The sequence below is a fragment of the Scleropages formosus genome, chromosome 23 (assembly GCF_900964775.1).
Source record: "Scleropages formosus chromosome 23, fSclFor1.1, whole genome shotgun sequence".
Taxonomy (NCBI): Eukaryota; Metazoa; Chordata; class Actinopteri; order Osteoglossiformes; family Osteoglossidae; genus Scleropages; species Scleropages formosus.
Window position 1 is genome coordinate 5,864,076 of NC_041828.1, and position 14,022 is coordinate 5,878,097.

General features: G+C 41.8%; 1 protein-coding gene and 2 long non-coding RNA genes across 3 annotated transcripts; 1 reads left to right on the forward strand and 2 right to left on the reverse strand.

The window, feature by feature from the left end:
* The first annotated feature begins 441 nt into the window (after positions 1–441).
* On the forward strand, positions 442–6,516 carry LOC108935632 (uncharacterized). The gene is made up of 3 exons (XR_001966224.2): positions 442–529; positions 4,102–4,154; positions 5,781–6,516. It is a non-coding gene; the product is annotated as an uncharacterized LOC108935632 (long non-coding RNA).
* Positions 6,517–6,565: 49 nt separating this feature from the next.
* Positions 6,566–9,023, reverse strand: LOC108935631 (uncharacterized). Its single transcript, XR_001966223.2, has 3 exons — positions 8,948–9,023; positions 7,321–7,343; positions 6,566–7,000 (listed from the first exon to the last, which is right to left on the reverse strand). It is a non-coding gene; the product is annotated as an uncharacterized LOC108935631 (long non-coding RNA).
* A 652-nt stretch (positions 9,024–9,675) lies between these two features.
* On the reverse strand, positions 9,676–13,723 carry LOC108935603 (uncharacterized). Its single transcript, XM_018754354.1, has 5 exons — positions 13,654–13,723; positions 10,535–10,795; positions 10,016–10,294; positions 9,829–9,876; positions 9,676–9,695 (listed from the first exon to the last, which is right to left on the reverse strand). Exons 1-5 carry the CDS (start codon positions 13,685–13,687, stop codon positions 9,676–9,678), a joined length of 642 nt encoding a protein of 213 aa, XP_018609870.1. The 5' UTR covers positions 13,688–13,723.
* Positions 13,724–14,022: the final 299 nt, after the last annotated feature.

Consider the following 14,022-nt stretch of genomic DNA (forward strand, 5'->3'; position numbering starts at 1 on the left):
GGACTGGGGGAACCTTGCCGTTGTACCTTTGAGGGCGCTGTTATACTGAACTGCTGGAGCTGAAATCCCAGCCGTGTAAATGAATACATTAAAGGGTGCTTTGAAGACGAGCGGCACTTAAGAAATATAACAGTAAACTGTCCAAAATGTCAATGCATATCCAAAACCGACTAAACTGAATACAGATTTTGACTAGATGAGAAGTGCTAATATTAATCTGCTCATACCAGGTATTATTCCATGGTCAGTTACAAAGTTCACCCCTTTTTTTAACATTTGGTGCCTGTTTTCCTGCAACTGCCTTCATGTCAGCCACTTACTATAACAAGGTAAAATCTGTGTCCGTTCATCACATCCTGCTGGAGTGGAAAGTGTGTTAGAAGTTTAAAGGATGACGGTATGGTGGTTTATACTCCAGGGCCGAGTGCAGTGAGACCATTTCGTGTGTGCTGGTCTCTCTTGGTTACACTGCCACTGGTAGCTGCTCTGCTGAGTGCCATCGCTGTGCATTGTCTCCATCGGTGTGGAGGTGAGTGGTCCACCTCCTGCATATTCGAATGCATCCCAAATCCAAATGGGATCCGTTCCTCTTTGAAGTTTGTCCGTGTTTTCCATATTCAGTCATTGTTTTTGACTATTTGTCCTCCTTGGAAATCTGTCACCACATGTTGCCTTGAAACCTCACCTGTCAAAGTATTAATTGTCTGAACTCTTTATAGCTGAGAAACACGCACGCACGCACGCACACTCCTGAGTGATAATAAACTGTAATATGACTCACCTTAGGGGGTGTGGTGGTGCAGCAGGTTTGGCCTGTGCCTGGGGTTCGAGACCTGCTTGGGGTGCCTTATGATGGAGTGGCGTCCTGTCCTGGGTGTGTCTCCCCTTCCAGCCTTGTTCCCTGTGTTGCTGGGTTAGGCTCCAGCTTGCTGTGACTCTGCTTGGGATAAGCGGTTTCAGACTGTGTGTGTGTGTGTGTGTGTGTGTGTGTGTGTGTGTGGGCATTGCGTTAGCAGAAGGAGAGACATAGATGCAGACATGTGATTCTTAAGTGCAGTTTTTATTACCACATCAGTTGTCCTGTACTTTCCTGCAGCCATGGGTGGTCAAACTTGACAGGTGGTGGGAGGTAAATAATCAGGGTGTGTGTGTGTGTGTGTGTGTGTGGGGGGGGGGGGTCAGTGACCTCAAACTGTTAAAGTTGGGTCTTGGTTTGAGCGGTTCAGCTTTACACACGAATGAAATGCACCCCACGAAGAAACACTATCATTTTAATGTGTTAATGACACAGCCGCCACACAACACAAAGAAACAGCAGGTGGCTCCATCTGCTCTGCTACTAGATCATACTACAGTTACAAAAATATTCTTATCCAAGCCTTTTGCACTGAAGAGCAAGCAATATACAACCACAAATGATGGTATTTTAACAGTTTGCAAATAAAAGACTAACTGGAAGTGTATTTGCTCCTTGTGACATTTCATTTCAGCACCAGCCCCATTTCCTCAACCGTTTGTCTGTTCTGGTCCAGCACACTGAGCTGCTGCACTAAATACGAAAAGCAAAGCATGAAAGGTAACGAACACAATATAACTAAACAACTGCTTTTAAAACAGCATTCTATTTACTCAGTACTATAGCTCTGAACTCAAAAATGTGGATCAATTCATTATAACGCAAATGTATCCACTACAGCTCAAAAGCATAAACAAAACATTTGTTGTAATGTGTAGGAATCCTAATTGAAAACATTAATAAGCTCTTTCCAAAAATAATATTTGTTTGAAAATTCAGTTTATTACAGGCTTATTGCTCATCGCCATGGCCAAACATGCAGATTACCCCCACAGCGACTGAGCTGCAAAAATGAAATCTGTAGTTTTTTATTCTAGACCCCTCAGGTCGTCAACAGGATGCCACTTCTCTCAGCAGGAGCCCATACGGGCGAATAGAACACTCCACGATTTCTTTCTCATCCTCAAGAGATGTACCTTCTGGCACAGGAACCACCCAGATGTTACATGTTGCACAGATTCTTTTCTTTGGATTAATTCTATTCTGAATCATTACTTCATAGGTTTTGTGGTTTATTTTTGATACAAATGTCTTTGTAAAACGCTTAGCGACATGTAGGTCAGGAGACGAGTAGATCCCTCTACCGTGACGGTCACGTGGCCCTGCTTTGAAGAACATCCGAACGATGCCTTTGGCTCCCTCGATCGAGGTGCCGTGGTAGGAGACCGGCCAGGCATTTTCTCCAGTTCCCAGCCACTCGTTACCATCTGGGTATTTGTCCAAGACTTTCAGGGCGATTCGCTTCCACCCGCAGGGCCTCTTGTAAAGTTCGCCCCCTCGTTTGAACATAGCCGGTCCATCATCTATACTGGTGAAATTATAATCAAAATGTGGGTCAAAGAACTCTTCTTCGTTGACAAACAGCTCTTCACCGATCAGCTCAGACAGACTCGGAGGCTGTTTGATAAGCAGTAATTCAAACAGGTTGTTCAGCTGGAGAACGCTATCATTCTGATGGACATACGGAATCAGAGAGAGATTGAGGAAATCCACGGGACTCATCAGAGCTGGCAGCAGCAGCCCTGGGTTCTTCTTCCGGAACTCTTTGGTGGATTTCACCTTATGTCCTATGGAGACTGAAAGAGCCTCGAGGGCCACCTCGTGGGGTGCCATGGATGATGTGGACGTTAGGATCCGAAAGCTGTAAAGATGTCCTGGCCTTAGCCTCTGGTATAGCACGACCAGCCCTTTTCAAATAGACCACCGACTGAATAGCACTGTGGGCCTTTAACTCATTTATAGTATCAAAGGGGGAGAGGAGTCATATCCAAATTACTTTCATTTTCATTCTGCGATGCATAAAAAAGCCGATATGGTCATTTAACACTATTTGCGAGCCTAGTATGTAATCGTTTCTGGTTTACCGTACTCAGCCACACCTGCTTCTGTCAATTATCACTGTCTTATTTTTATCTTATTCATGCAACTGTAGTGTTTTCCTGTAACTGACTGCATACGAAAGCATCTGCTAAATGAAAAAGCACCAGAGAAATCAGAAATCCGTAACTGAGAGGATCCCTATACGGTCAGATGATCTCAAACCGTCACAACCCAAGCATTGCGACAGCCCTGAGCTCTTCCAGAGGAACCATCTGAGATCCATGTAATTAAACCAGCACACCTGCTTTCAATTTACCTGATCAATTCCCAGCCCTGTAAAGGGGTAGAAGTCACAGCACTAGTTTGTGGAGCCTTGATTGGAGCTTTACTGTTATTATTCAGTGGCTCATGGTTGTTGACATGGTGTCTTGTGCTACACTTCTAGTGTGTTTGTTTGAGTCTCTGTCCAGGTCCTGTATATCACCCTGTTTTTGCAATGTACAGTATCTTAATGTTTGCTCTATTCACCCAGCACTAGTTTGCTTCTTGTATAACACCCTGTATGTATCTTTTGTTCTGCCTCTATGACATCACCCAGGAACTTTAATTCCTGGTTCACACTGTGCATTTATATTTACACTCTGGTTGGGATCATTACACTTTACATCCACGTCTGGACTGTACAGTAAGACAAGTTCATGCTTTTTTTTATGTCTGGATGTTGCACAAATGTTGGCTGGATGAGTGAGGAAATCTGATTTTTGTCACACACACACACACACCGTCTGAAACCGCTTGTCCCGAGCAGGGTCACGGTGAGCCGGAGCCTAACCCGGCAATACAAGGGGGTAGGGCTGGAGGGGGAGCGGACACATCAAGGATGGGACGCCAGTCCGTCGCAAGGCACCCAAAGACTATGCCATCTTCTATGTATTATACCCGTTACACTGAACAGCTCCTGTATAATTTACTTCTGTGCAAATGGTCAGAACTGTTGGTATAATAAGATGTTTTTGAAAGTCGAACAGTATTCATGCACCTTCATTTTATTGCTGGTCTATCATTCATGAAGTGATGCTGCTTCTTCTGTAATAATACGGAAATACCTGCTTTGTTTTTTTCCAGTACTCTCTCTCCTACCCTTATAGTGTTTGTGCCTTTAGTTGCTAAAATAAATGAACAAAGCACTGTTTCCCTTTGTCCAGATGGCAGAGTTTTTAACTGCAGCTGCTGCTTGAGACGGATGGAGACCATGAAGGTAATTTGCACATGATATTAATACTGTTTAAGAAATAAAACATGATACATTTTTCTGTTATAGTAAACTTATACGCTCTCCGACCACTTTATTAGGTACGCCTTGCTGGGGATGGGTGGGGTATGCTGTTGCCTCCAAAGTAGCATGAATTTGCAACGACGATCCATTTCAAAAAGGCTGGCGTGGCCATGGTGGGAGGCTTTGGGTCAGAAATAATGTGTGACAATAAAACATCCCCTGAACTATGGCACCACCATCATCAATCTGTATTGTTCACTAGGTAGGACTGGGTACGTGAATTCATTCATTCCTCCTATGCCAATTTCTTAACTTTTCGTTATCATATTGCAGCAAAGTGGGATTCATGCAAGTTAATTTGTTCTAGCCACGATATGACTACTATAAGCTCAGAGCAGAGCTCTAGGAGGTCATAGGGCGGCCTAGAATATCCTGGGGACTCCGGTGCCCTCTGTACAGGATGTTTCCAACATGCATGGGCCAATGGTGTTATCGAAAACCTCAGTCACCCTGCACAACGCCTCTGCAATGAGGTGCAGAGCTATTAGCACTCACACCACACAGCTCAGCAACAGCTTCTACCCACAAGACTGTAAGGTTGTTCAACTCCCACCCATGCTGACAGCTGCACGGAAAGACTTGACATGTGTTTTTCTTTGTATATTGTCTTGACCTTGTACATAATGTTCCAGTGTTGTATTTATTGTCTGATTATTGATGTGGTATTAGCTGTCTGTGTATTCATTGTGTAGTTTATATTTAAAACTCTACTCTGCTCTACATGTAGACAACAAATTTAATCTGACTGACATATTGCAACAGAAGGTGGGATTTAACAGAGTGGTCCATGTTTTTACATTCTTCAGCCATCTAGTTTTGGGTACTGCACGTCCACTGGACCAACTTCTTGTTCTGAGCTCTCAGGAGAGGACCGTTCATGGTCTTTTACTGTTATAGCGGATCCCCCTTCAAGGTTCGATGGGTTGAGATACCCGTCCGCGCACCGTTCTTGAGCTGAGCTGCAGTTTCCTTACTTGCAGCCCACCCGTCAACCTGCACAAATATTTTTTCATTAACAAGACTGCCACTTATTAGACTTTTGTCATTTCTGGGTGGTTGTTTCTGAGATGCTGCAATCAGTGCAGGTGGCATCAATTTATATTTATTTAGCAGACACTTTTCTCCAAAGCACACACCTTATTCACCGTGGTGACTTACACTGCTAGATACACTACTTACACTGGGTCACTCATCCATACATCAGTGGAACACACTCTCTCTGTCACTCACACACTATGGGGGAACCTGAACAGCATGTCTTTGGACTGTGGGAGGAAACCAGAGCACCCAGAGGAAACCCAATTCTCATGCCATGTTCAAAGGCACTCGGATCACAGTCTTGTTCACTCATACAGTAACTGCACCTCAGGGACCTGGGTCTGCAACTATTATATACTGAGTCACAAGCACGTAAACAACAACATGGGACAAATTGTATGCCTAATCTACTAGGTGTAACTAATAAAGTGGCCGGTGTGTGATGATGAATGTACTCTCCATCACTTTGCTGTGGATTATCTTGATATTTAAACAGCTGTTTTATTTCAGACCGTGGACCTTCAGTACGCCAGCCTTCAGCTTTCAAGCAAAACACGGCCTCCTGTTCAGACAACATGCTCAACCCCAGCGGCAGATGCTGTCATCTACAGCTCCGTGGCTAACCGTGGTACGGCTAATAACCGCCCCTAATTCCCTAAGAGTGACGAGGCTGCCGTAACCCCCAGAAGCGATTCGTGATGTGCTCAGAGCTGTGTTCCATGACACTTCTGAAGTGTTAAACAACACGGTACCTGCTGTCATAATGTTCAAGTAAGGAACCGGCTATCGCAGAGACTAAATAAATCTTCATTTTCTGTAGCTCTGAAGTAACTTGAAGACACATCTGAGCTCAATGAGATGGGAGAGAACTGAGCGCTGTCAGATCCTATGGATTTGACAGCAGGTGCGTTGCCCATGCCGAGAGTGTCGATTCCGGAATTCGCCGGGCTGTTCGCTCTGTCTATTTTTGCCCACTGTGCTGACTGGCTCGCGAGGACAAGGCTGTCAATTCTCTCCTGCCAAACTGAGCACAGTTATGCTTTACGCTTTTTAGCAAATAGCAGGAACAGCCTTCAAGCAGCCCTGTGAGAATGAGTCACATGACTGATTTTTGTCACCGAATGGTCATCGTTTACCAGAAATGTATTTTTCAAGTTTCTCTGACACTCGTCTTCGTATTCTCGGGGTGAAAAAAAGAAAAATGTTTTGGACGACGTCCGCTGTTGCTTCTGTATTCATTAACTTTATTGCAGCTGTTTTTCTGACTTTTAAGTAAAGGCAGTAAAACCCACCAACAGTGTTTTGCGAGTGATTTATTTTTATCTCTATAATGTTTTGTTACCTTTCCGTAGTAATGATTCATATTACTATAAATATTTTTTTTCCATGTTTTCCAAGCTGCTGCCAATGACATGAACAGAAGGAAAATACACACAGTAGGAAATCACTTTCAGTTTAGCTTGAATTCTTTAGAAAGAGCTTTGACAGCTGCTGATGCGTCAGCAGGACTGGAAATAAGACACCAGAAGTGATGTATCTCAGCAGGACAGACTTCAGCCAGTGACCTGGCCTGTTACTCCCCTCACGATGGAGTAAATGACGCGCTGTTCCTCGTGCTCATGGGGTCCGTCCCTCGAGTTTTGGTGACAAAGGGAGGCGTAATGGATTTCGCTGTCCTCCTCCTGGGGAGGTGACCCATAAATGTTCCTGTCCTTCTCCAAGAAGACGCACTGAAATACGCAAGAGATGGGAGGCATCTTAGTCATGGCACATTTCTACTGAACACAGCACTGGAGACTAAGCTAAGATGAATTATATGCATATTACCGATTGAGAAAAAATTTAAACCGCTAAATAACACTATTGGTGGATTAACAGATTCCATGCTGATTAAATAGAATATATAGAAAGCTGTATTTATTAAATCAGATGAGATACTGTATCATGTAACTATATTTTATTTGGTGACATTTGCTTTTAATGATTGTGTGCCGAACAGTTTTAAAGTCCATTTTGTAATTAATTTTTTTACTGAAAATGTTCTACTTACATGTTCTTGATGTCTTTTTCCACCTGAAAATATGATAAATGAAAATCTTTGTGAAGGAGTATATTGGCTTCGCCCGAAACAAGGCTTTTAGTTAGCAACCGTGTGAAAATAGAGACTGAGAAATATAAATCTCTGCTCTGTACAGTAGGGTTGAAGACAGAGGAGCAATTATACCTTTTGATGAACAATCGAATGGGTCATATATATAAATATTCAGATGTAACATATAAATATTTAATAGTCAATATTCACTGAATTTGAATCAAACTGATATTTATGAGCTTATGTTCCCCACAAACTGTAATTTTATTCTTGTATAAAAGATAAATAGATATTTAATAAACTAATAAATCCTTGTATATGTGACAAGTCAATGCAAACTGTGAAGCACAAACCCAAAACCATATTTAAAAAAAAAAAAAAAAAAAAATCTATTATACACTTTTTAGCATTGGTTAGAGTGCTTTATTTAATTGACGGTCTTCCTTTTTCAAATAAATAATGACCTTATTCAGATTGTTTTTCATGCTGAAATTCAGTATCCCCCTGCTTTTTTTGCTGAATACTCCTAATACCGACTTTTTTTAATATTTAACTTGCTGAGGTTTACTATCAAGCGGTTAAGGTGCTCTGCCTTTTCAGATCTTGGGTCTTTACCAGCAGAGTCAAGACCTTGAACGTGACTCCCTCTTGTGGTGCAGATGAGACCCTTCAGCTCAAACTCAACATTCTGTTTCACTGCACTCATAGACTCATTGCATTTAACTGAGTGTTGGGTACCATGTGTACAATGTATAACAAAGTAATCTTCTGTTATATTATTACTTTTCCTGTTACAATAATTCATTAATTCAATACAATTCAATACAATACAATAATTCATTACAATAACTCATTACTTTTGAAGCCAATGTACTAATATTACAATTACAGTTTATATATTTTTAACATTGCTGTGCGTCTTGCATTACCCTATGCTTTGGATCTGTGTTTGTCGGGACAAATAATTATTACCGGTACATGTACATGTGTGCTTGTTTATTAAACCACATGGCCACGTACCACAGTGTGCATCACCTCTGAGAGCACTCTGCAGGAATAGGGCAAACACATATGGGAATATAGAAAGGGCTGGATATTTGGGTGGTTAAAGATGTTGTGATCATGGAGAGGCTGAAAATAAATTACAACTGAAATATCTTGCTTTGTGTTTCTGGGTCTTGCTGCTGCATGTCTGTTATTTCATTTGCTTAGTTTGTCAGAGACAGCAGGAATCCAATCTGTTTAAGAAGTTGTATGTTTGTTAATTTGGTCTAGTTTTCCCAAGAAACAAAAGAGGAAAGTTTGCAGAAAAAAATTCACCCTTATTAAGATAGTACACCATCAATGAAATTTCATATTAAATGGAATCTTGTCTTTTTATCATCAGTTATAAATTAACATACACTTTACATACAAACAGTATCATTCATTCATTCATTCATTCATTCATTCATTATTGATAACCACTTGTCGTAATGATATTACATTACTTATATTATTATATATTATATATTTATATTTGTTATATTATAATAGTAAGTAAAACACTAGATTTTCAACAAAGGCATCCAACGCTTGACCTTACCTCTCTTTGTGCTCTTCCTACTGACCCAAAAGGAGATGGCAAGAAGTACAGCTAGCAGAACCAGAACGAAGAGTCCGATGACAACCGGTGCCGGTACTGTGGGGAACAATGAATGAGTTCAGTTTATATAAGGCTGAGGGAAAGGAAACAACACAGTGTACAGCAAAGGCAGTGCCGCTCACAAAACTATGTCCTTTCATTCCTTTCATTCATTTCATTCCACCTGTAACTCTTGCTTATTCTGCATATTAAATTTGGGGAATAACAACCACACAGTTCTCTTTCAGATCTCTTACCACCTTTGGACCCCTTGTTTTTGTTCTCATTCTCGTCAGGTTCTAGAGTAAAATAAAGTCAGAGTTTAATGGAATCAATATCACCAAAAACCGTTTCTGTTTTACGATTAGCCAAAGTAGCACCTTCGCACCCTCATTTGCATAACATCTATTCACGTAGCAGATGCTTTTCTTTGAAGCAACTTACAATGAATCTTACGTAGCATGCGGCAGACGGTTTTCATCCAAGATGACTTACAGCAAATCACTCATTTATACACCAGATCAAGACTCACACACAGACACAATGAGCAATTCAGAGTCACTAGTTCACCTGAAATAAATGTCTTTGGAGTGTGGGAGGAAACCAGAGCACCCAGAGCAAACCCACAGAGACACAGAGAGAACATGCAAACTCCACACAGAGTGAGCAGGGATCTAATCCACGTCCTCTCACACTATCTGGGAGGGTGCTGCAAGACGACAGCGATAGTCACTTCGACGCTGTGCTGCCCTCTATTCAAATATAACTCACTATATTATTATTGCTCTTGTTACTGTGACACAGATAATAGTAAATAGCAAAATTATTGCGTTTGTCAATACCTCTGTCCGTCTCATCAGTAGTAAGTTCCTCGGTGTTGTCTGGAGCCTCTAGGAACGGAAAGACAGAACGGACAGAAAAGCTTTAGTGCACAAACAAAGATAGATAAATAGATACAGTTGCACTTAACAAACTTGAATAAATGATGTAAAATAGCACATGCTGGATCACAACTACCAAAAAGCCTACCTGTTGTGACGCTTACAGTGGCAGTCTTCAGACCATTACAGAAGTATTCCCCACCATCCGCGGGCTGGAGATTAAGTATCCTGAGCTCAAAATCCGTGGTCGTGAACCGGTTTTGCGGATCATCAATCTCTTTGGTCACCGTTCCGTTCTTGTATTTCAGTAAGATGACCCTACGCCTGGACTGTCTGTTTTTCTTGAACATCCACTTTTGCTTTAGCCTGTCAGAGATTTTGCAGGGAAGGAGGATAGTTCCCCCTGCTGAAACACTGTAGTCCTGACCTGGGGAGTAGACGCTCATTACGTCGAGTAGACTGACTTGCTTGGCCTACTCCCTACGGCACATGTCACGAGAAGAATGTCTTGATGATCCCCACAGATTCTTAACCACTAGAACATCTCCTCGCAGCTTTTAAAACATGAGCTACCAGTCAATGAAGAAGTCAGTATCTATTATCTTTATGTTCAACCATCTACTTCTGTAGGGAGAACAGTTCATGTTCTAAAAGGTTACAGTCCTACCTGTCAGGACCTCCAGATCCGCCGCCTTGTAGTCATTACAGTAATACTCCCCAGAGTTCTCAGGCCTCAGGACCTTCACCAGGAGGGACCCATCGGGTAGGAGATCATATTTTCTTCGGTTTATATCAAAGACAATATCCCAGGATCTCTTCCCAATGACTTGGTTGTCCCCGAACCGCCATATCATGTGGTCAGATTTCCTCCACTGTGGGCTGCTGCAGGGTATGATTATGTAATGCCCCTCCGGCACAGAGATCCTCACTAAGGGTAGAAAACTCCTGGTGATTGTTTGGAACTGATGTCACTGGTAATATGAGTCACGTAGCATCACTGCAACAGGTCCTTATCATTTAATAGGCCATGGTGCCCTTTAAGAAACAGATGAGTGATAAGGACTCATCCTAGAAATACAGTTCGTCCATCAGTAAAAAAATTATTGCACTGAAAATCAACAACCTTCACATTTATTTTATTTATTTAGCAGACGCTTCTCTCCGAAGCGACTTCCAATGAACTCTATGTAGTGTTACCAGCCCACACACCTTATTCACCAAGGTGATTTACACTGGTAGATACACTACTTACACTGGGTCACTCATCCATACATCAGTGGAACACACTCTCTGTCACTCACACTATGGGGGAACCTGAACATTTACGTTTACATTTATTCATGTAGCAGACACTTTTGTCCAAAGCGACGTACATCTCAGCAAAAGTACAATTTATGCATTACACTGAGAGAAGGAGACATAGCTGCAGACGTGAAAGTCTCAAGCAAACGTAATTCGTTACCTACCGCTTGCTGCACCGAGGTTCATCGATCGAGTAGGTGCATAAAAGCCAAGATAGACAAATCCTAATACCCTCCCACCCATTTATTTATTTACCTTTTTAAAATATTTTTTAAATATTATTAGATACACAACAGTACATCTTTTGCACTGTGGGAGGAAACCAGAGCACCCGGAGGAAACCCACACAGACACTGGGAGAAAATGCAAACTCTACACAGACTGAGCAGGGATCAAACCCATGTCTTCTCGCACCACCTGGGTACTGCGGGGCAGCAGCGCTACTTGCTGTGCCACCATGCTGCTTCACATAAAACTGTGCAATGGTGGTAATAGTATTGTCCAGTGGTGATGACTTCACTTTGCTCCAGCCTAACCAGCAAACGGATCACATCCAGGCCTTTCTCTTGGTTTCACTCATTGTCCTAGAGCCCCTGTCCCTCTCTGTCTCTTCACCCTCCTGCATTTCCACGATGGCAATCATAGCATTCCTCCTTGTCGTCCACGAACACTCACACTTCTACAGCAATGAGATCAATTTAAAGCAAGAAGACACTTCTTTACGTAAAGGGCAGTAGGTGCTTGAAAACAGCCTTCTAGTACTGTGAATTTGTATTACATTACACTATGATATAGTACATTCCTGCCAGCTGTCATTTACAGTGCTGCTTGAAAGTATGTGAACCCTGTAGAGATGGTCATTAATCTCACATAAAATATTAAAATAAACATAAAACCTAAATCTTAAATCTGAAAATAAACTGGGAAATGCATAAATGGTTATGATTTACACACCTGATTCTACTTACCGACTTGGTTTAACCAATGCGATTTGGGCTTCACTTATTCTTGCACCTGCACTACTTGCATGTTTCTACTACGCACACGATTTCCTCTAAAGCAACATATGGAATTTGTCCTTACACACCTTTCGTGTCACATGAAAAACACCGATTCTCATTAAATAACCCTTTCGTGGTAAAACTAAGGGACACTATGGGTTCACGTGCTTACAGGCAGCACTGTGTCAGTGTATGTTGTTGGAACGGCATCCTCTTATTTTTAATGGTCTCGTTGAGCGCAGTGTGTTTGAACTCCAGTCACTGCAAGTTCCAGAAGCTGCTTTTCTGTTCTGGATGACCTGGCCAGACTTCCTCGATGCTGCATGAACGGGAATCTCCCAGGATCTGCTTGGTATCTCCATTCTGCCAAGCGCTAACGCTGCCCTGCTTCCTGTGTCTGAATGACAGTTGCCCTTTATCTGAGCTCAACAAGGCTTCACGTTCTAGTCTCTGTCTAAAAATACTCAATTTCAGACCAACCACAAACACACACATTAAAGAATAAAGCAGCCGCTCCACTTTATTGCCACTAATGCAGCTTTAATATTTCTGTATTAATACAGCTGTCAGAACAATTTTGCCGACCTGTTTATTCATCCAGACTGTCTGAATATTCATAAAGTTTTTCTCCAGATGTTACCGTTAGACAGCTGATCAGTTCTCTTTTGCTTTAAAATAAACAAGTTTTCCTCGCACGCACACTCACTCACACAGAGCCCCAGGTCTTCTTCTCAGTCACATTCCCTAAATATCCCATTCGAACCCGGTTAAGGTTGTGTTCTGCTCTCACCAATTTACGAGTGGAAAGTAACAAGGATGCTACGCACTTAGGATGCACTTTCTCAATCCTTATACTGTATGCTGCAAAAAAGTGCAAAAAGAAGAGTACAACTGGGTGAAAAATTTTAAGAAATTGAATGCGCTACATCGTCCATTGTCAGTGAATGCTCATCCTGGAGAAGATGCAGGAATGGTGAGATGTGGGACATAAATAACGTCAGTTCAGAAGCACCAGTTTAAGTGAATAAATAAAGGAAGCAAACAAAAGAGCATAAAAACGAAGCCAAGCCCATCTATGTTAGTCCAGCCCTGGAGCCGTGTCACCGCAGTCCTTCTCCTTGAACCGCCCTCATGGAAATTCATGACATTGTTTATTTACCATTATATTTATTTCTGTATACATATTTATATTATGTTGCATTAGATTATCATAGCTGTAATCTAGTGTGATATAAATTTTAAAGGTATAACCTTTACACACTTTTAAAAATTATAGCGCTAAACATGACCAACTTCTGTGCTTTTTTTCATCTTTCTCTTCATGCAAAAACTCGAAAAAGATGAGATAATATTGCTGTTTTATTAAATGGAGGTGCTTGCTAATCTGCATGTTTCCACTCCCACTGTACGACTACATCCAGCTCGGTAAGAATCTACTCAGTAGCTGCTTTGGCAATAAATGAGGGGGAAAAAAAGACCATACCAACTGGATCTTCTGTTGATGCAGAAAAGATCATCAGGAGGAGAATATGAACTCTTTGTGCGGTGTTTACATCCATTTCAAACACAGTGACAATGAGGCAGTACTTGTCTGTGAGTTACTGAAGTTCAACACTCCCCCCTCCCATGATACTTCCACATTTCCTAGGTTTGCACTATGATCTCTGGTTGCTGAATCGACTCTTCTCCCAAGCCTCAGAACTTATGACCAATGGAGTTGCAAGTGGCGTAGTGATTTAGGATGTGGTACTAAGTGTACTAAGTGCACTGGGACATACATGCCTCAGGAGCCAGGAGAAACCAAAGAGGTCTTTCAAAAAAAAATGCAAATGTATACTGATGATCAATGAAG